General features: G+C 38.2%; 1 protein-coding gene across 3 annotated transcripts in view; it reads left to right on the top strand.

Annotated features, from left to right (window-relative positions):
* Nucleotides 1-22,126, top strand: part of kcnh5b (potassium voltage-gated channel, subfamily H (eag-related), member 5b) — a 575,581-nt gene that overhangs the window by 428,525 nt on the left and 124,930 nt on the right. For 2 of the 3 annotated variants that reach the window (XM_034194844.1, XM_034194842.1), the window contains one exon: nt 8,382-8,578. In XM_034194844.1, the coding sequence (XP_034050735.1) occupies nt 8,382-8,578 (197 nt within the window). The remainder of the gene's footprint in view (nt 1-8,381; nt 8,579-22,126) is intronic. The other variant, XM_034194843.1, reaches the window with a different exon arrangement.

Here is a 22,126-nt window from a genome sequence, read left to right as displayed (position 1 = left end):
GGCCTCCTTTAGCAGTAACGGTACTTGTAATAAGTGCAGCTTATTCGTAGCTTTGGAGGCCAGGCTGGGCGAATTGGAGACTCGGCTCCGCACCGTGGAAAATTCTACAGCTAACCAGGCCCCTGTAGTCGGTGCGGACCAAGGTGGCTTAGCCACCGTTAGTTCCCCCCTGGCGGATCCCGGGCAGTCGGGAAAGCAGGCCGACTGGGTGACTGTGAGGAGGAAGCGTAGCCCTAAACAGAAGCCCCGTGTACACCGTCAACCCGTGCACATCTGTAACCGTTTTTCCCCACTCGACGATACACTCGCCGAGGATCAAACTCTGGTTATTGGCGACTCTGTTTTGAGAAATGTGAAGTTAGCGACACCAGCAACAATTGTCAATTGTCTTCCGGGGGCCAGAGCAGGCGACATTGAAGGAAATTTGAAATTGCTGGCTAAGGCTAAGCGTAAATTTGGTAAGATTGTAATTCACGTCGGCAGTAATGACACTCGGTTACGCCAATCGGAGGTCACTAAAATTAACATTAAATCGGTGTGTAACTTTGCAAAAACAATGTCGGACTCTGTTGTTTTCTCTGGGCCCCTCCCCAATCAGACCGGGAGTGACATGTTTAGCCGCATGTTCTCCTTGAATTGCTGGCTGTCTGAGTGGTGTCCAAAAAATGAGGTGGGCTTCATTGATAATTGGCAAAGCTTCTGGGGAAAACCTGGTCTTGTTAGGAGAGACGGCATCCATCCCACTTTAGATGGAGCAGCTCTCATTTCTAGAAATCTGGCCAATTTTCTTGGATCCTCCAAACTGTGACTGTCTAGCGTTGGGACCAGGAGGCAGAGCTGTGGTCTTATACACCTCTCTGCAGCTTCTCTCCCCCCTGCCATCCCCTCATTACCCCATTCCCGTAGAGACGGTGCCTGCTTCCAGACCACCAATAACCAGCAAAAATCTATTTAAGCAAAAAAATTCAAAAAGAAAAAATAATATAGCACCTTCAACTGCACCACAGACTAAAACAGTTAAATGTGGTCTATTAAACATTAGGTCTCTCTCTTCTAAGTCCCTGTTGGTAAATTATATAATAATTGATCAACGTATTGATTTATTCTGCCTAACAGAAACCTGGTTACAGCAGGATGAATATGTTAGTTTAAATGAGTCAACACCCCCGAGTCACACTAACTGTCAGAATGCTCGTAGTACGGGCCGGGGCGGAGGATTAGCAGCAATCTTCCATTCCAGCTTATTAATTAATCAAAAACCTAGACAGAGCTTTAATTCATTTGAAAGCTTGTCTCTTAGTCTTTTCCATCCAAATTGGAAGTCCCAAAAACCAGTTTATTTGTTATTATCTATCGTCCACCTGGTCGTTACTGTGAGTTTCTCTGTGAATTTTCAGACCTTCTGTCTGACTTAGTGCTTAGCTCAGATAAGATACTTATAGTGGGCGATTTTAACATCCACACAGATGCTGAGAATGACAGCCTCAACACTGCATTTAATCTATTATTAGACTCTATTGGCTTTGCTCAAAAAGTAAATGAGTCCACCCACCACTTTAATCATATCTTAGATCTTGTTTTGACTTATGGTATGGAAATAGAAGACTTAACAGTATTCCCTGAAAACTCCCTTCTGTCTGATCATTTTTTAATAACATTTACATTTACCCTGATGGACTACCCTGCAGTGGGGAATAGGTTTCATTACACTAGAAGTCTTTCAGAAAGCGCTGTAACTAGGTTTAAGGATATGATTCCTTCTTTATGTTCTCTATTGTCATATACCAACACAGAGCAGAGTAGCTACCTAAACTCTGTAAGGGAGTTAGAGTATCTCGTCAATAGTTTTACATCCTCATTGAAGACAACTTTGGATGCTGTAGCTCCTCTGAAAAAGAGAGCTTTAAATCAGAAGTGTCTGACTCCGTGGTATAACTCACAAACTCGTAGCTTAAAGCAGATAACCCGTAAGTTGGAGAGGAAATGGCGTCTCACTAATTTAGAAGATCTTCACTTAGCCTGGGAAAAGAGTTTGTTGCTCTATAAAAAAGCCCTCCGTAAAGCTAGGACATCTTTCTACTCATCACTAATTGAAGAAAATAAGAACAACCCCAGGTTTCTTTTCAGCACTGTAGCCAGGCTGACAAAGAGTCAGAGCTCTATTGAGCTGAGTATTCCATTAACTTTAACTAGTAATGACTTCATGACTTTCTTTGCTAACAAAATTTTGACTATTAGAGAAAAAATTACTCATAACCATCCCAAAGATGTATCGTTATCTTTGGCTGCTTTCAGTGATGCCGGTATTTGGTTAGACTGTTTCTCTCCGATTGTTCTGTCTGAGTTATTTTCATTAGTTACTTCATCCAAACCATCAACATGTTATTAGACCCCATTCCTGCCAGGCTGCTCAAGGAAGTCCTACCATTATTTAATGCTTCAATCTTAAATATGATCAACTTATCTTTGTTAGTTGGCTATGTACCACAGGCTTTTAAGGTGGCAGTAATTAAACCATTACTTAAAAAGCCATCTCTTGACCCAGCTATTTTAGCTAATTATAGGCCAATCTCCAACCTTCCTTTTCTCTCAAAGATTCTTGAGAGGGTAGTTGTAAAACAGCTAACTGATCACCTGCAGAGGAATGGTCTATTTGAAGAGGTTCAGTCAGGTTTTAGAATTCATCATAGTACAGAAACAGCATTAGTGAAGGTTACAATGATCTTCTTATGGCTTCGGACAGTGGACTTATCTCTGTGCTTGTTCTGTTGGACCTCAGTGCTGCTTTTGATACTGTTGACCATAAAATTTTATTACAGAGATTAGAGCATGTCATAGGTATTAAAGGCACTGCGCTGCGGTGGTTTGAATCATATTTGTCTAATAGATTACAGTTTGTTCATGTAAATGGGGAATCTTCTTCACAGACTAAAGTTAATTATGGAGTTCCACAAGGTTCTGTGCTAGGACCAATTTTATTCACTTTATACATGCTTCCCTTAGGCAGTATTATTAGACGGTATTGCTTAAATTTTCATTGTTACGCAGATGATACCCAGCTTTATCTATCCATGAAGCCAGAGGACACACACCAATTAGCTAAACTGCAGGATTGTCTTACAGACATAAAGACATGGATGACCTCTAATTTCCTGCTTTTAAACTCAGATAAAACTGAAGTTATTGTACTTGGCCCCACAAATCTTAGAAGCATGGTGTCTAACCAGATCTTTACTCTGGATGGCATTTCCCTGACCTCTAGTAATACTGTGAGAAATCTTGGAGTCATTTTTGATCAGGATATGTCATTCAAAGCGCATATTAAACAAATATGTAGGACTGCCTTTTTGCATTTACGCAATATCTCTAAAATCAGAAAGGTCTTGTCTCAGAGTGATGCTGAAAAACTAATTCATGCATTTATTTCCTCTAGGCTGGACTATTGTAATTCTTTATTATCAGGTTGTCCTAAAAGTTCCCTAAAAAGCCTTCAGTTAATTCAAAATGCTGCAGCTAGAGTACTGACGGGGACTAGCAGGAGAGAGCATATCTCACCCGTGTTGGCCTCTCTTCATTGGCTTCCTGTTAATTCTAGAATAGAATTTAAAATTCTTCTTCTTACTTATAAGGTTTTGAATAATCAGGTCCCATCTTATCTCAGGGACCTCGTAGTACCATATCACCCTAATAGAGCGCTTCGCTCTCAGACTGCAGGCTTACTTGTAGTTCCTAGGGTTTGTAAGAGTAGAATGGGAGGCAGAGCCTTCAGCTTTCAGGCTCCTCTCCTGTGGAACCAGCTCCCAATTCAGATCAGGGAGACAGATACCCTCTCTACTTTTAAGATTAGGCTTAAAACTTTCCTTTTCGCTAAGGCTTATAGTTAGGGCTGGATCGGGTGACCCTGGACTATCTCTTGGTTATGCTGCTTTAGACGTAGACTGTGGGGGGGTTCCCATGATGCACTGTTTCTTTCTCTTTTTGCTCTGTATGCATCACTCCGCATTTAATCATTAGTGATCGATCTCTGCCCCCCTCCACAGCATGTCTTTTTCCTGGTTCTTTCCCTCAGCCCCAACCAGTCTCAGCAGAAGACTGCCCCTCCCTGAGCCTGGTTCTGCTGGAGGTTTCTTCCTGTTAAGAGGGGTTTTTCCTTCCCACTGTTGCCAAGTGCTTGCTCACAGGGGGTCGTTTTGACCGTTGGGGTTTTTCATGATTGTTGTATGGCCTTGCCTTACAATATAAAGCGCCTTGGGGCAACTGTTTGTTGTGATTTGGCGCTATATAAAAAAAAAGTTGATTGATTGATTGATTGATTGACCTCAGGGCCCAATGACAGCAAACTTTGAGCGAAGGTGTCTAGTGGCACGTGCGCTCACATGTCCCCTGTGTTCGTGGTTCGTGGCCCATGCAGTGTTATGCATACACACACACACACACGGCTGAATGATAATTGCAGCCCCACACATGTGTGTGAAGAAACCCAGCGCTCTGGTCCCTTGTTTGCCATCCAGACATTTGGAGATTGGGCAGTCTGCAGTGCCTTTTATGGCTGTCCGACAGCAGTCTGTGTCATCTGCATGCGTTCTAGATGCGATCTGACAGGTGTGGACAAGGCAGTCTGTCTGCGTTCCAACACTGAAGACCACACCTCTTTTCCTCCCAACTGTGTTGGATTATGGCAATATTTGCCATGTTGGGCATGCTTCCGGCAAATTCTTTCAATGTGTGACTGGGGCTTAAATGTTTATTTCTGCTCTAAAGTTGGACATTTTAACATAAAACTGATTAGGAACTTGCTCCCTTTTGGGGAGCAAGTTCAGGGAACTTCAACTTTTTTATCTGGAAGTAGGGCTTCATCTGAAGCTGCCGAAGCTGGGGTCATTCATCACAGCTGAAGTCACCCCAAAGGGGTGGTACTTTAGGAAGCACAACTTCACACTGACTGGACGATGATTTGGTGGCAGGACAAACTGTGTAGACCGGCCAAAAAGGTAGGAGACAATGTGACCAAAAAATTCCCTCATCTCTTTTCCTCTTTTTTTCTTTTGTGATGTCACACATACAATTGCCCATATGGACGAGCTGCCACTGCACCCCTTAAGTTACATTTGCCTTACCTAACATTAGCTAACTAGTATTAGGTAAGGATACTCGAACAAAGGTATCTTCAAATCTGAAAGATCATTCTAAACTGTAAATGGAAAATATGGAGCATCATTAGCATCTGTCAGGTGACCTTTTTCGAATGAAATAAGAGATCTACATGAGTAATTTGAATTTATCTGTTGCCACTTAGAGCTAAATACCACTCTACTTTTAATTGCAGAGGATTACTCATCTCTGTCATGCAATATATCCCCTCTACTTTGAAAGTAGCCGAGACATTTAAGTAAAATGGAAACATTCTTTTTCTGACAGCCAGACACACACCTCAACTCCAGCGTAAATCTGATTGTCCAAACCTTGGATTTAATCTTGGATAATCTGCTTGGATTAAATTTAAGTACAGCGTGAGCCCACACATGCAGGATGAGTCACGCTAAATATTTTAACACTGACGTACACAGAAGATTTTCCAATGCACATATGCACAAAAGTGAGCATATATTTGGGCAAATAAGAATGGAAACAACACATTTTTCATTTCACTGCATACTGTATTTTGCAGTAACTCCAAATCCAAGGTTGACATCTTTAGGTGCCCACAGCCTGATTGATGGGTGTAACCAATATGGCACCATTTTAAATGTCAAAAGGGGTCTGTGATTAAGTACAGGAGGAAAGGTTTTCTTGTCCTGCAGATTCCTTATGTGCACACACACACACACACACACACACACACACACACACACACACACACACACACACACACACAAGCTCACAGCATAGTGCAATCTCAAATGACAAAATTGGATGTTTCTTTTTTAAAGTATGTCACTGCAGTGACTAAACATTTTTTTGATTTTGCATTGCATTCCGATGTATGCATTTTCTTCCTTCCATTCCAATTGGATTATGTTGGATCTCACTAATGGAATGCTGCCGCGTTTGTACATGGCAAAATGAGTAAGAATAAGGATTAAGCCACGTAACTCTAATTTTGAGGCTGATGTTTTTTTACGTAATGTTGCACTATCCCCGCTTACAAATTCAGATTTACACATTATCGTCCTCAAAATTCAGTTTGGATCGGAGAACATTCCAGTCAGAGGGAGCTGAAAAATGAAAGGCATTCTTTCCTGTTTCAGAGTGGACATGAGGTCCACGAAAACATCTATGATGTTACAACCCCAATTCCAATGAAGTTGGGATGTTGTGTAAAATGTAAATAAAAAACAGAATACAATGATTTTCAAATCCTCTTCAACCTATATTTAATTGAATACACCACAAAGACAAGATATTTAATGTTCAAACTGATAAACTTTATTGTTTGTATGCAAATATTTGCTCATTTTGAAATGGATTCCTGCAACACGTTTCAAAAAAGCTGGGACGGTGGTATGTTTACCACTGTGTTACATCACCTTTCCTTCTAACAACACTCAATAAGCATTTGGGAACTGAGGACACTAATTGTTGAAGCTTTGTAGGTGGAATTCTTTCCCATTCTTGCTTGATGTATGACGATGTTCAACAGTCCGGGGTCTCCGTTGTCATATTTTGCACTTCATAATGTGCCACATTTTCAATGGGCGAAAGGTCTGGACTGCAGGCAGGCCAGTCTAGTACCCGCACTCTTTTACTATGAAGCCATGCTGTTGTAACACATGCAGAATGTGGCTTGGCATTGTCTTGCTGAAATAAGCAGGGACGTCCCTGAAAAAGACGTTGCTTGGATGGCAGCATGTGTTGTTCCAAAACCTGGATGTACCTTTCAGCATTGATGGTGCCATCACAGATGTGTAAGCTGCCCATGCCATGGGCAGTAACACGCCCCCATACCATCACAGATGCAGGCTTTTGAACTTTGCGCTGGTAACAATCTGGATGGTCTTTTTTCTCTTTTGGAAAAAGACCATGATTTCCAAAAACAATTTTAAATTTGGACTCATCAGACCACAGCACACATCAGTTTGAACATTAAATATCTTGTCTTTGTGGTGTATTCAATTGAATATAGGTTTGGTTTCAATAAGTTTCAATGGAATATAGAATTGGGGGTGTAGTTAGTGTTTTCAGATTTCTTTCAACTTGGTCCTGAAATTATTGAATAATCTTACTTTCGCCCTGGCTGGTGTGACTGTTTTATTTTATTTATTTATTTGATATTTTGATGGAGAAGCTCTCTGTAAAAGCGGTGCCATGGGTGGGTTAAGAGCAGTCTTTAATATTAATATCTTTAATATGATGCGGGCATGCAAAGCTCTTACATTCACCCCAATATTTCCCATTTTAACTGAACTTCACAATGAAATTATTTAAATATCAGACTAGTACAGGGGTGGAGAACAAGGGCCAAGACACTGCAGGTTTCCTTGCTACCAATGACCTCAGCAGGTGGTTTGCTGATGAGCTTCTCCCCTGTACATAAACACCTGATCATCATTGAAATCCCCTGCTGAGGTGATTGGTAGAAAGGAAAACCTGCAGAGTCTCAACCCTTCATGGCACATGATTGCCCACCCCTCGACTAGTATCTGGTGTCGTGGCAGACATGGTGTGTATGACAAACTGGTATTATTTTCCATCTGGACTGGGAGATGAACAGTTCCAGTCTATTAAGTTTATTAGATAAATAGTCTTATCCTCTTCTGTATCTGTTTTGACAAATAGTGGCTGTACAAATGTGGAACTCAGTTTGAATAAATGTAACAGCACAGTAATGGCACGGAAAATGCAGATTTATGGTGAAACTCTCTTGAAAACACTGATCATGTCCACATTGATTTCTTTTTATGTCTGGTTGTTAGACGCTAACCAAGATGGTGGCGCTCTGTCAACAGCCAGCGAATGAGCAGATCATTGCGGTCCTCCTTCCAGTGAGTAAATAGTAATCGATACTCAGTAAGGTCATCCAGTGTGAAAACCTGGGCCAATTCAACATACAGGTCTTCCTCGGATCTGCTGCCCGAGTGAAAACAAGGGAGCAACTGAAGGGGCTAACTTAAAAAGAAACTTTGACAAATAAAGTGAATCAAGTCAATACTGGTATGCATACCCATTAATATAACATATATAATGTCTAAATTAGTACTTTTACAACCAAGTTTGTTTGTTTTTAAGACAAGTCAGGGGATGGATACATGAACATTTCCAAGTTATGGAATAACTTTCCACTGACCTCACTGGTAAACTGCAAGTCATTTTAAAGCTTATTTTAAACACCTTGTTTTATTTTATTTATTTATTTATTTATTTTTATTTCTTGTGCTCTTTAGGTAAAGGTGATGTGTTTGGTGACGTCTTTTGGAAAGAAACCACCCTGGCACATGCATGCGCTAACGTCCGAGCGCTGACGTACTGCGACCTCCACGTCATCAAGAGAGAAGCTTTGCTAAAGGTTTTGGAGTTTTACACAGCCTTTGCTAACTCCTTCTCACGCAACCTCATCCTCACTTGCAACCTACGTAAGAGGGTAAGGTATTCTGCATTGCAGACATACAACAGAAAAATGCATAGACATTCGCGTGCACAAATCTATGCTTCAGGGCCCCTTCACACATAGTACGAATGTGGTCGACTTGTGCGTGAAGTGCACATGAAGCAGGAATTGTATGCAAAAAATGTAAAATTGTAGCTGCCTCTAACATGTCGTACACCTGTTGCTACAACTACTTGCGCACACCAGCGGCTAAAATTCAGAGTGTGTGCTGTGAGAGCCATCGAACCCTCTCACAGCAGGTGCCAGCCAAATTCCAGCTGACACACATGAACATCTAACACCGCTCGCATGGCACTTAGAAAATGTGTGGCCATTCGCACTATTAACACAACAGTCAGCAGACAGTCACTGTCGAGCTGGATCTGAAATTTGTCTAAATGCCCCACAACTGTGGAGCTGCAAAAAGCCACACACATGTGGTGAATGTGTCACGCACGTGTGCGTGTGTGTTGCTCCCCCCCGTCCCCGGCATGGCAGATGTGTTGGGGGGCACACTTGCATAAAATGCTTATATGTATGTACATATCTGATCACAATGGGGCCGGACAGTGATCACAACACACTGACAGCTGGATGACTGCTCAGTGCACACATTACAAGCACAGAAACCACCGCCAGGACAGTTATATAATTACCACAAAACCTACATACGCAGTGATATAACATAACATCACATAACACATGACACAGAGTGACACGTTGGTCTGGGCACTGAACGGATGGGGGTGCGTCTGCTCACAGCTGTGGCTGTAAAGATCTCTGCTCCTGGACATCTCTGCTGGAGGACATGTTCTGTGTTTGGAAGGACATGAACTTACAACATTCCTCCATGAGGAGCATGTCTCTGCCTGCTGTCCTCACATGGAAAGATATAAAACATCTTTCACATTTGCGCCTCGCTGCAGTGGTGGCACACAGCACACCTCCTCCATGTCCTTGTTGATTTCAAGCATTTTTCCACACTGATTACAGCCCAGTGATGGTAGCACAGTGGTAAAGTTTCCATCTGGTAATCAGAGCTTACAGGCTTGAATCCCATGAGTGACATTTATTTTTTTATTTAACCAGGGTTATTTAACCACGGGGTTCTGTATTATTTATGTATTTTATGTACTTTCATGTATTATTTATAGCAACCCCGTGATATTCACTAATTATACAGCTGGTTCTTATTTTATTGTTCTCCACAATGTTGTATGTTCCTGTGTGCACGAACTGTTGCAGCGGCATTGTGCATGCCTGCCCATGTTTTCGTGGCTCGCTCATACAAGCTGTTCCGTCGTGAGTCACCCTGAGTTGTACTTATTCGTACTATGTGTGAAAAGGCCCTCAGTGATACACATATGCTGTGGTTCTAAAAGAATACTGATGTGGTATTTGGAAGTAAGTGAGTGCATTTGCAGGAAGATTATGTATTGTATGATGAGGAAAAGCAAGGAATAGCAATAGTTTTTATTGAAAATCCATCATTTTAATACAACTGAGATGCACTTGTATAACTACACAAATTATTTGTAGGCCTATGCAATTTCCAGTGCTGAAACATTTAACAAAAATAGACACATCCGAGACTGTGAGTGAAGCTTTGTTCAGGAATTAAGTATAATAGTAGTAGCAACAGTAGCAGTATTAGCAGTAGTAAGCTTGATTGAGAATATCAGCAAGCAGATGAATGCATTTTTGAATTTTTTCAAAGTCAAAGTCAGCTTTATTGTCAATTCTTCACATGTACCAGACATACAAAGCAATTGAAATTATGTTTCCCACCATCTCAGGGTGAAAACATTTCTGACAGTAAAGTAGTCAATAAGACAAACATATCTGACAATCAAGTGAACAATAAGTAAGAAGGTGCATAGCAGATGAAGACACACAAAAAAATTACAATGAGGAACTAAGAGCACACTGTTCACTGTGATAAGTGGTAGCAAAGATTGAAATAGTGCAGAGACAAAGAGACAAATTTAGATAAAGCTCCCGTTGGCATTTCACATTAATTTCCTATTGTTGCTTCTAATCTACCAGGTGGGACCAAGTTTAAGGGCCAGGAAACTTGATTATAAAATGATCTGTTCTAGGATGCAGTTAATCCAAGATATTTAAAACATGAAAACTCATAAAAAGGGTAGATGAAAATAATGTTAACCAAACTGTGCTGCAGAATTACAACAAAGCTCAGCACTGCGCTCATAGAGCACAAACCTCCGCCAATGCGAGTTTTTAATTCCACAAATTTTTACCTTGGAAAAAATTTTCAAGGTCAAACTCCTGTTAGAAGTGGCTTTTCATAAGCTAAATTACATGTGATCAAATATCAGGAGTATGTTTTTTGTTCATGCACTTGGTTTGCTTTTTGGCACTTTCCAACTGATAACTGGAAGATACAGGGACGGATCTAGGTTTCTTAGAGGGGGTGTTGTCTACTGGGGGTGTCAAAACATCAAACATCAAAAATCAAAACATCTGCTACATCAGCTTCAGGCATGGCATCTCATGGTCAAACCAGCATCATGTTGTCCACAGACACCAATCCCATGCATTGCCCTCTGCACCTCAGACAGAGAGAAAAAGAGCAGAATCAGTCAGCCAGGAAAACCACTAAGGTATAAGGTATAATTCATCAACAGGGAAGCAGATAAATGATTAAGGTGATTGCCGGCCACTATCCCGAAGCTTCACTAACAGACCCAGAATTTAGATGAATTTGAGGCCAAGACCTGTTCCGTTACTAATAATATTAATTTATAATGATAGGAAGCATAGAACTACCATACTATGCCAGTAAGCTAGCCATATGAAAGGGATAATAAATGCATCTTAATTCTGGACTTGAAAGTCTTACTTACTGTTTTATTCCACAAAGCAGATGCGTGATAAGAGAAAGCTCTGTGGCCTGCAGACTTTGTATTCACCCTAGGGACACAATGTAGTCCTGTACCCTGAGAATGTAGAGCTCAGGCAGGTACATAGGGTTTAATTAGGTCAGCTAAGTAGGGATGTGCCAGTCCGTGAAGAACTTTGTAGGTTAATAGCTGAACCTTAAAATCTGACCTCACAGAGACAGGAAGCCAGTGAAGAGATGTCAAAATGGGTGTAATGGCGTCAAACTTTTTGTTTTCTGTCAAGAGTTTGGCGGCAGTATTTTGAACCAATTGGAGACCCCTAATGCTGGAATGCGGTAAACTAAAAAGTAGATCATTACAGTAGTCCATTCTGGAAGAGACAAATGCATGAATCAGTGTCTCAGCATCAGTCATAGACAGGATGGGATGAAGCTTCGCTATATTTCACAATTGGAAGAAAGCAGTCCTTGTAATATCTGTAATGTGTAGGTCAAAGGACAATGTGGAATTAAAAATTACCCCAAGGTTCCTCACTTTCTCAGTTTGATGTATGACACATGAGCCGAGGCTAAGTGTTAGTTGTTTAAACTGATGCAGATGTCTCACTGGACCAAGAATAATCATTTCAGTCTTGTCAGTGTTTAAAAGCAGGAAATTGCTAGACATCCAGCTTTTCACTGACTCTAGGCAATCCTCTAAAATTTTATCTGGATGAGATTACCAGCTGTTATTGGAATGTACAACTGAGTGTCATCAGTTTAGCAATGATAGGTAATCCCAAAATGCTACAATATATGCCCAAGGGGTGCCATATGAAGGGAGAAAAGCAGGTAACCTGAAAGGGACCCTTGTGGAAGCCCATATTTCATGTCACCAAATTTGGAGGTAGTGTTGCTGCACAAGACACAATGAGAATGACTTGTTAGGTATGATGTCAGCCATGCAAGGACTAACAACCACGTAGGCAAGTAGAAACTTGGAAATAGCATATCATTATTTGGGTGTAACATAGCCCTTTAATTTTTGGAACAGTTCATTAGATTTGCCAGTGAGATAGACAAATGGGCATTAAAACTGGAACCTCCATCCAGTTTTGGTGATGAAGGTAAATAACAGACAAATGAGAGTGACTGATGCACTTTTGATTGAGATATAATGCAAAATGTAAACCAAATGGGCTTCTCATTATTAAATTCAATTGACCACAAAATTCACAATCCGGATCAGATCCAGATCAAATTTTGTCAAGTGATAAATCCAGATTACAGCTTTGTCAGATGATAAAAGATCCCTCTCAAATTTGAAAGAAATTCCTTTTTGAGTTCTGACTTTTCGAAAATTCGTTCAAAGTTCAAGATAGGGATTTTTCCTGACTTTGACCTTTGACCTAGTAATTCAGTAAAAATTTAATAACAATATATGCAAATTTGTCAGATCAAGGCTGTTCACAAACAGACAAACAAACAAAAAACGGGGATGAAAACATAACCTTCGTTGGTGGAGAAGTTTATAATTGCCATTCACAAATGCTTTGCTGTTTTAGTTTCACCGCACAATGACAGCTGAGTTTAATTTAGGAAAAGTCCTACAAACAGTTTTTGCCTCGGAATATTTGAGTTCCATAGAAACAAGTTTGCTTGCCAGTTCCTGCTTCAAGTTGAGCAAAAAACTTGAGTTGCCTAGTTTATGCATTTGTTACGAGGGAACAGGCATGTGTTGCTTTAGTTACTTAAGAGCTTTGCTCATAACAAGTGTCACTATTAAAATAAAGTAAATAGAAGCACTCAGAGAGCCTAATCCCACTCTACCAGGGCCCAACAGTTTTCTGTTAAAAACTCTGTTGTCCCATCCAGAAGGACATGGTCTGTCAATATGACAAACTGGTGTGTGATCTGTTGTGTGGTTTGTTGATGAAACAATCAATTCAATTCAATTTCAAATTTTTTTTTTATATAGCGCCAAATCACAACAAACAGTTGCCCCAAGGCGCTTTATATTGTAAGGCAAGGCCATACAATAATGATGTAAAACCCCAACGGTCAAAACGACCCCCTGTGAGCAAGCACTTGGCTACAGTGGGAAGGAAAAACTCCCTTTTAACAGGAAGAAACCTCCAGCAGAACCAGGCTCAGGGAGGGGCAGTCTTCTGCTGGGACTGGTTGGGGCTGAGGGAGAGAACCAGGAAAAAGATATGCTGTGGAGGGGAGCAGAGATCGATCACTAATGATTAAATGCAGAGTGGTGCATACAGAGCAAAAAGAGAAAGAAACAGTGCATCATGGGAACCCCCCAGCAGTCTACGTCTATAGCAGCATAACTAAGGGATGGTTCAGGGTCACCTGATCCAGCCCTAACTATAAGCTTTAGCAAAAAGGAAAGTTTTAAGCCTAATCTTAAAAGTAGAGAGGGTGTCTGTCTCCCTGATCTGAATTGGGAGCTGGTTCCACAGGAGAGGAGCCTGAAAGCTGAAGGCTCTGCCTCCCATTCTACTCTTACAAACCCTAGGAACTACAAGTAAGCCTGCAGTCTGAGAGCGAAGCGCTCTATTGGGGTGATATGGTACTACGAGGTCCCTAAGATAAGATGGGACCTGATTATTCAAAACCTTATAAGTAAGAAGAAGAATTTTAAATTCTATTCTAGAATTAACAGGAAGCCAATGAAGAGAGGCCAATATAGGTGAGATATGCTCTCTCCTTCTAGTCCCCGTCAGTACTCTAGCTGCAGCATTTTGAATTAACTGAAGGCTATCTAACAATCTGACTTATACCATGTGATGTGCAAAAACAATTGGGGCACTCCCGTAGTATAAGTTTAGCATGACCCTGGCGCTTCAGGACAGTCTTCCAGTGATCTTGAAAATTATGCCACAGTTAAAACAAAATCACAGCACAATGTCAGAATATCCTAATTTATCTCAAGCACCTTCACAGGCCTGGTTAGATTTGTGGAAGGCTGAGTGGATGTCTTTGGTACTAGGTATCTTTAGAGGATCCTTGGGTACCGCTGGAATAACTTGCATTGCCACCTTTAACATTTTGGCTGTGCGGCATATTTCTTTGTACATGATACAGCACATAGGTGTCTGAGTGTTGTGGACCCCAGTAGCTGGAGAAGACCAAGTGGACACCCATGTTTCACTGGGCTTCGGGAGATAGATGGTTATTTTACAGATGTGGGAATGGACTGGTTGTTGACCTGGGTGGTTCCCATCCAGGAACCAAGCTGGGTCTGTGGTGTCTTGGATGCATTGTTGCATGCTCATGAATGGTTTGACTGTGGTGAAGTATGATTTAAGGCAGTGTAATTATTGTTACAGTGTATTTTGATTAGTGCGGTTTGCGGCAGTGGGACTTATCGTTACAGTGCATCTGGAAAGTATTCACAGTGCTACACTTTTTCCACATTTTGCTACATTATGGGCAAAACTGCCCAATGATAGGGGCACCAAGTTTTGGCAGATAGATGGTTATTTTACAGATGTGGGAATGGAGTAGTACTTGACCTGGGTCAAGACCTCATCCAGGAACCAAGCTGGGTCTATGGTGTCTTTGATGCAATGTTGCATGCTTATGAATGGTTTGACTGTGCTGAAGTCTCAAGAGGCCTGATTTTTTTTTTTCACATAGCCCCATACCCATGAAAATGATTGGGAGCTATTATAAAAATAATAAAAAAAAATGATCTTGGATCTATTCCTGCCTCAAAATCAAATAAAAACATCCTTAAACCAAAGCCTACTTATCAAACACTGAAATCTCTTCATTTCTTTTTGTGATTGTGAACTGAGATGCAGTCAAACACAGCAAGAAAGAATTCAGGCTTGAAAACTTTACCTCCTCAGCGGAGGTAATAATTTTGTGGGGCTTCTGCATTAATCTACTGGATAGGATACAAACCGATTATGACATAATTTACAGAATAATATCTGTTTAGGTAGTTTATCAGTTAACATTGGAGTCCTCTTCAGTTATTGTTACAGTGCATTTTGTTTAGTACTGTTTAAGGCTGTGTGAATTATTGTTAGTGCATTTTGTTTAGCACGGTTTATGGCAGTGCAAATTATTGTTACAGTGCATTTTGATTAGTATGGTTTACAGCAGTGCAAAATATTGTTACAGTGCATTTTCATTAGTATGCTTTAAGGCAATGAAAATTTGATTAGTACAGTTTAAGGTGGTGCAAGTTATTGCCACAGTACATTTTGATTAGTAGGTTTTATGGCAGTGTAAATTATTGTTATAGTGCATTTTGATTAGTAGGTTTTATGGCCACGTGAATTATTGTTACAGTGCATTTTGATTAGTAGGTTTTAAAGCAGTGTGAATTATTGTTACAGTGCATTTTGATTAGTAGGTTTTATGGCAGTGTGAATTATTATTTCAATGCATTTTGATGAGTACAGTTAAAGGCTGTGCAAATTATTGTTACAGTGCAATTTAATTAGTAGGTTTCATGGCAGTGTGAATTATTGTCACAGTGCATTTTGATTAGTAGGTTTTCAGGCAGTGTGAATTATTGTTACAGTGCATTTTGATTAGTAGGTTTATGGCAGTGTGAATTATTGTACAGTGCATTTTGATTAGTAGGTTTTAAGCAGTGTGAATTATTGTCACAGTGCATTTTGATTAGTAGGTTTTAAGTCAGTGTTTAATTATTGTCACAGTGCATTTTGATTAGTAGGTTTTATGGCAGTGTGAATTATTGTTACAGTGCATTTTGATTAGTAGGTTTTATAGTCAGTGTGAATTATTGTCACAGTGCATTTTGATTAGTATGGTTTCAGTCAGTGTGAATTATTGTTACAGTGCATTTTGATTAGTAGGTTTTATGGCAGTGTGAATTATTGTTACAGTGCATTTTGATTGGTAGAGTTTATGGCAGTGTAAATTATTGTTACAATGCATTTTGATTAGTATGGTTTCAGGCAGTGTGAATTATTGTCACAGTGCATTTTATTAAGTAGGTTTTAATGCAGTGTGAATTATTGTGTACAATGCATTTTGATTAGCAGGTTTTATGGCAGTGTGAATTATTGTTACAGTGCATTTTGATTAGTAGTTTTATGGCAGTGTAAATTATTGTTACATGGCTTTTTGATTAGTAGGTTTCATGCAGTGTTAAATTATTGTTACAGTGCATTTTGATTAGTAGGTTTTAAGGCAGTTGTGAATTATTGTTAAATGCATTTTGATTAGTATGGTTTTAGGCAGTGTAATTATTGTTACAGTGCATTTTGATTAGTAGGTTTATAGGCAGTGTGAATTATTGTACAAGCATTTTGATTAGTATGGTTTCAGGGCAGTGTAAATTATTGTTACAGTGTATTTTGATTAGGTAGGTTTATGGCAGTGTGAATTAATTATACAATGCATTTTGATTAGTAGGGTTTATGGCAGTGTAAATTATTGTCACAGTGCATTTTGATTAGTAGGTTTCAGGCAGTGTGAATTATTGTTACAGTGCATTTTGATTAGTATGGTTTCAGGCAGTGTAAATTATTGTTACAGTGCATTTTGATTAGTAGGTTTTATGGCAGTGTGAATTATTGTTACAATACATTTTGATTAGTATTGTTTCAGGCAGTGTAAATTATTGTTACAGTGCATTTTGATTAGTAGGGTTTATGTCAGTGTAAATTATTGTTACAATGCATTTTGATTAGTATGGTTTATGGCAGTGTGAATTATTGTTACAATACATTTTGATTAGTAGGGTTTCAGGCAGTGTAAATTATTGTTACAGTGCATTTTGATTAGTATGGTTTTATGGCAGTGTGAATTATTGTTACAATACATTTTGATTAGTATGGTTTTATGGCAGTGTAAATTATTGTTACAATGCATTTTGATTAGTATGGCTTTATGGCAGTGTGAATTATTGTTACAGTACATTTTGATTAGTATTGATTCAGGCAGTGTAAATTATTGTTACAGTGCATTTTGATTGGTAGGGTTTATGGCAGTGTAAATTTTGATTCGTATGGTTTCAGGAAGTGTGAATTATTGTTACAATGCATTTTGATTTGTAGGTTTTATGGCAGTGTGAATTATTGTTACAGTGCATTTTGATGAGTAGGTTTTATGGCAGTGTAAATTATTGTTACAGTGCTTTTTGATTAGTAGGTTTTATGGCAGTGTGAATTATTGATACAATACATTGTGATTACTATGGTTTCAGGCAGTGTAAATTATTGTTACAGTGCACTTTGATTAATAGGCTTTATGGCAGTGTAAATTATTGTCACAGTGCATTTTGATTAATAGGGTTTATGGCAGTGTGAATTATTGTTACAATGCATTTTGATTAGTATGGTTTCAGGCAGTGTAAATTATTGTTACAGTGCATTTTGATTAGTAGGTTTTATGGCAGTGTGAATTATTGTTACAATACATTTTGATTAGTATGGTTTCAGGCTGTGTAAATTATTGTTACAGTGTATTTTGATTTGTAGGGTTTATGGCAGTGCGAATTATTGTTACAATGTATTTTGATTAGTAGGGTTTCAGTCAGTGTAAATTATTGTTACAGTGCATTTTGATTAGTAGGTTTTATGGCAGTGTGAATTATTGTTACATGGCTTTTTGATTAGTAGGTTTCATGCAGTGTAAATTATTGTTACAGTGCATTTTGATTATTAGGTTTTATGGCAGTGTGAATTATTGATACAATGCATTGTGATTACTATGGTTTCAGGCAGTGTAAATTATTGTTACAGTGCATTTTGATTAGTAGGCTTTATGGCAGTGTAAATTATTGTCACAGTGCATTTTGATTAGTAGGTTTTATGGCAGTGTGAATTATTGTTACAATACATTTTGATTAGTATGGTTTCAGGCAGTGTGAATTATTGTTACAGTGCATTTTGATTAGTAGGTTTTATAGCAGTGTAAATTCTTGTTACAATACATTTTGATTAGTATGGTTTCAGGCAGTGTAAATTATTGTTACAGTGTATTTTGATTAGTAGGGTTTATGGCAGTGTGAATTATTGTTACAGTGCATTTTGATTAGTAGGGTTTATGGCAGTGTGAATTATTGTCACAGTGCATTTTGATTAGTAGGTTTATGGCAGTGTGAATTATTGTTACAGTGCATTTTGATTAGTAGGTTTTATGGCAGTGTGAATTATTGTTACAGTGCATTTTGATTAGTAGGTTTATGGCAGTGTGAATTATTGTTACAGTGCATTTTGATTAGTAGGTTTCAGGCAGTGTGAATTATTGTTACAGTGCATTTTGATTAGTAGGTTTTATGGCAGTGTGAATTATTGTTACAGTGCATTTTGATTAGTAGGTTTTAAGTCAGTGTGAATTATTGTTACAGTGCATTTTGATTAGTATGGTTTTCAGGTCAGTGTGAATTATTGTTACAGTGCATTTTGATTAGTAGGTTTAGGCAGTGTGAATTATTGTTACAGTGCATTTTGATTAGTATGGTTTTATGGCAGTGTAATTATTGTTACAGTGCATTTTGATTAGTAGGTTTTATGGCAGTGTGAATTATTGTTACAGTGCATTTTGATTAGTATGGTTTAATGTCAGTGTGAATTATTGTTACAGTGCATTTTGATTAGTAGGTTTTAAGGCAGTGTGAATTATTGTTACAGTGCATTTTGATTAGTAGGTTTTATGTCAGTGTGAATTATTGTCACAGTGCATTTTGATTAGTATGGTTTCAGGCAGTGTGAATTATTGTTACAGTGCATTTTGATTAGTAGGTTTTATGGCAGTGTGAATTATTGTCACAGTGCATTTTGATTAGTAGGTTTTATGGCAGTGTGAATTATTGTCACAGTGCATTTTGATTAGTAGGTTTTAGGCAGTGTGAATTATTGTTACAGTGCATTTTGATTAGTAGGTTTTAAGTCAGTGTGAATTATTGTTACAGTGCATTTTGATTAGTAGGTTTTAAGTTAGTGTGAATTATTGTCACAGTGCATTTTGATTAGTAGGTTTTATGGCAGTGTGAATTATTGTTACAATACATTTTGATTAGTAGGGTTTCAGGCAGTGTAAATTATTGTTACAGTGCATTTTGATTAGTATGGTTTTATGGCAGTGTGAATTATTGTTACAATACATTTTGATTAGTATGGTTTTATGGCAGTGAAAATTATTGTTACAATGCATTTTGATTGGTAGGGTTTATGGCAGTGTAAATTATTGTTACAGTGCATTTTGATTAGTAGGTTTTATGGCAGTGTGAATTATTGTTACAATACATGTTTATTAGTACTGTTTCAGGCAGTGTAAATTATTGTTACAGTGCATTTTGATTAGTAGGGCTTATGGCAGTGTAAATTATTGTTACAGTACTTTTTGATTAGTAGGTTTCAGGCAGTGTAAATTATTGTTACAGTGCATTTTGATTAGTAGGTTTTATGGCAGTGTGAATTATTGTTACAATACATTTTGATTAGTATTGTTTCAGGCAGTGTAAATTATTGTTACAGTGCATTTTGATTAGTATGGTTTTATGGCAGTGTGAATTATTGTTACAGTGCATTTTGATGAGTAGGTTTTATGGCAGTGTGAATTATTGTTACAGTGCATTTTGATTAGTAGGTTTTCAGGCAGTGTGAATTATTGTTACAGTGCATTTTGATTAGTAGGTTTTATGGCAGTGTGAATTATTGTTACAGTGCATTTTGATTAGTAGGTTTTATGGCAGTGTGAATTATTGTCACAGTGCATTTTGATTAGTAGGTTTCAGGCAGTGTGAATTATTGTCACAGTGCATTTTGATTAGTAGGTTTTATGGCAGTGTGAATTATTGTTACAGTGCATTTTGATTAGTAGGTTTTAAGGCAGTGTGAATTATTGTCACAGTGCATTTTGATTAGTAGGTTTTATGGCAGTGTGAATTATTGTCACAGTGCATTTTGATTAGTATGGTTTCAGGCAGTGTGAATTATTGTCACAGTGCATTTTGATTAGTAGGTTTTATGGCAGTGTGAATTATTGTCACAGTGCATTTTGATTATTATGGTTTCAGGCAGTGTGAATTATTGTTACAGTGCATTTTGATTAGTAGGTTTTAAGTCAGTGTGAATTATTGTCACAGTGCATTTTGAATAGTAGGTTTTAAGTTAGTGTGAATTATTGTCACAGTGCATTTTGATTAGTAGGTTTTATGGCAGTGTGAATTATTGTCACAGTGCATTTGATTAGTAGGTTTTAAGTCAGTGTGAATTATTGTCACAGTGCATTTTGATTAGTAGGTTTTATGGCAGTGTGAATTATTGTCACAGTGCATTTTGATTAGTATGGTTTCAGGCAGTGTGAATTATTGTTACAGTGCATTTTGATTAGTAGGTTTTACGTCAGTGTGAATTATTGTCACAGTGCATTTTGATTAGTAGGTTTTAAGTCAGTGTGAATTATTGTTACAGTGCATTTTGATTAGTAGGTTTTAGGCAGTGTGAATTATTGTTACAGTGCATTTTGATTAGTAGGTTTTAAGGCAGTGTGAATTATTGTCACAGTGCATTTTGATTAGTATGGTTTTCAGGCAGTGTGAATTATTGTTACAGTGCATTTTGATTAGTAGGTTTTAAGGCAGTGTGAATTATTGTTACAGTGCATTTTGATTAGTAGGTTTTAAGTCAGTGTGAATTATTGTCACAGTGCATTTTGATAAGTATGGTTTCAGGCAGTGTGAATTATTGTTACAGTGCATTTTGATTAGTAGGTTTTATGGCAGTGTGAATTATTGTTACAGTGCATTTTGATTAGTAGGTTTTATGGCAGTGTGAATTATTGTCACAGTGCATTTTGATTAGTAGGTTTTCAGGCAGTGTGAATTATTGTTACAGTGCATTTTGATTAGTAGGTTTTAGGCAGTGTGAATTATTGTCACAGTGCATTTTGATTAGTATGGTTTTCAGGCAGTGTGAATTATTGTTACAGTGCATTTTGATTAGTAGGTTTTATGGCAGTGTGAATTATTGTCACAGTGCATTTTGATTAGTAGGTTTTATAGCAATGTGAATTATTGTCACAGTGCATTTTGATTAGTATGGTTTCAGGCAGTGTGAATTATTGTTACAGTGCATTTTGATGAGTAGGTTTTAAGTCAGTGTGAATTATTGTCATAGTGCATTTTGATTAGTAGGTTTTATGGCAGTGTGAATTATTGTTACAGTGCATTTTGATTAGTAGGTTTTATGGCAGTGTGAATTATTGTCACAGTGCATTTTGATTAGTAGGTTTTATAGCAATGTGAATTATTGTCACAGTGCATTTTGATTAGTATGGTTTCAGGCAGTGTGAATTATTGTCAGTGCATTTTGATTTGTAGGTTTTAAGTCAGTGTGAATTATTGTTACAGTGCATTTTGATGAGTAGGTTTTAAGTCAGTGTGAATTATTGTCACAGTGCATTTTGATTAGTATGGTTTCAGGCAGTGTGAATTACTATTACAGTGCATTTTGATTAGTAGGTTTTAAGTCAGTGTGAATTATTGTTACAGTGCTTTTTGATTAGTAGGTTTTAAGTCAGTGTGAATTATTGTGACAGTTCATTTTGATTAGTAGGTTTTAAGTCAGTGTGAATTATTGTCATAGTGCATTTTCATTAGTAGGTTTTATTCCATTGTGAATTATTGTCACAGTGCATTTTGATTAGTAGGTATGGCAGTGTTAGGCGTGTGGAATTATTGTCAGTGCATTTTGATT

This window comes from Thalassophryne amazonica, chromosome 19 (assembly GCF_902500255.1).
Source record: "Thalassophryne amazonica chromosome 19, fThaAma1.1, whole genome shotgun sequence".
Taxonomy (NCBI): Eukaryota; Metazoa; Chordata; class Actinopteri; order Batrachoidiformes; family Batrachoididae; genus Thalassophryne; species Thalassophryne amazonica.
This window is presented reverse-complemented; position numbering and strand designations above follow the sequence as displayed.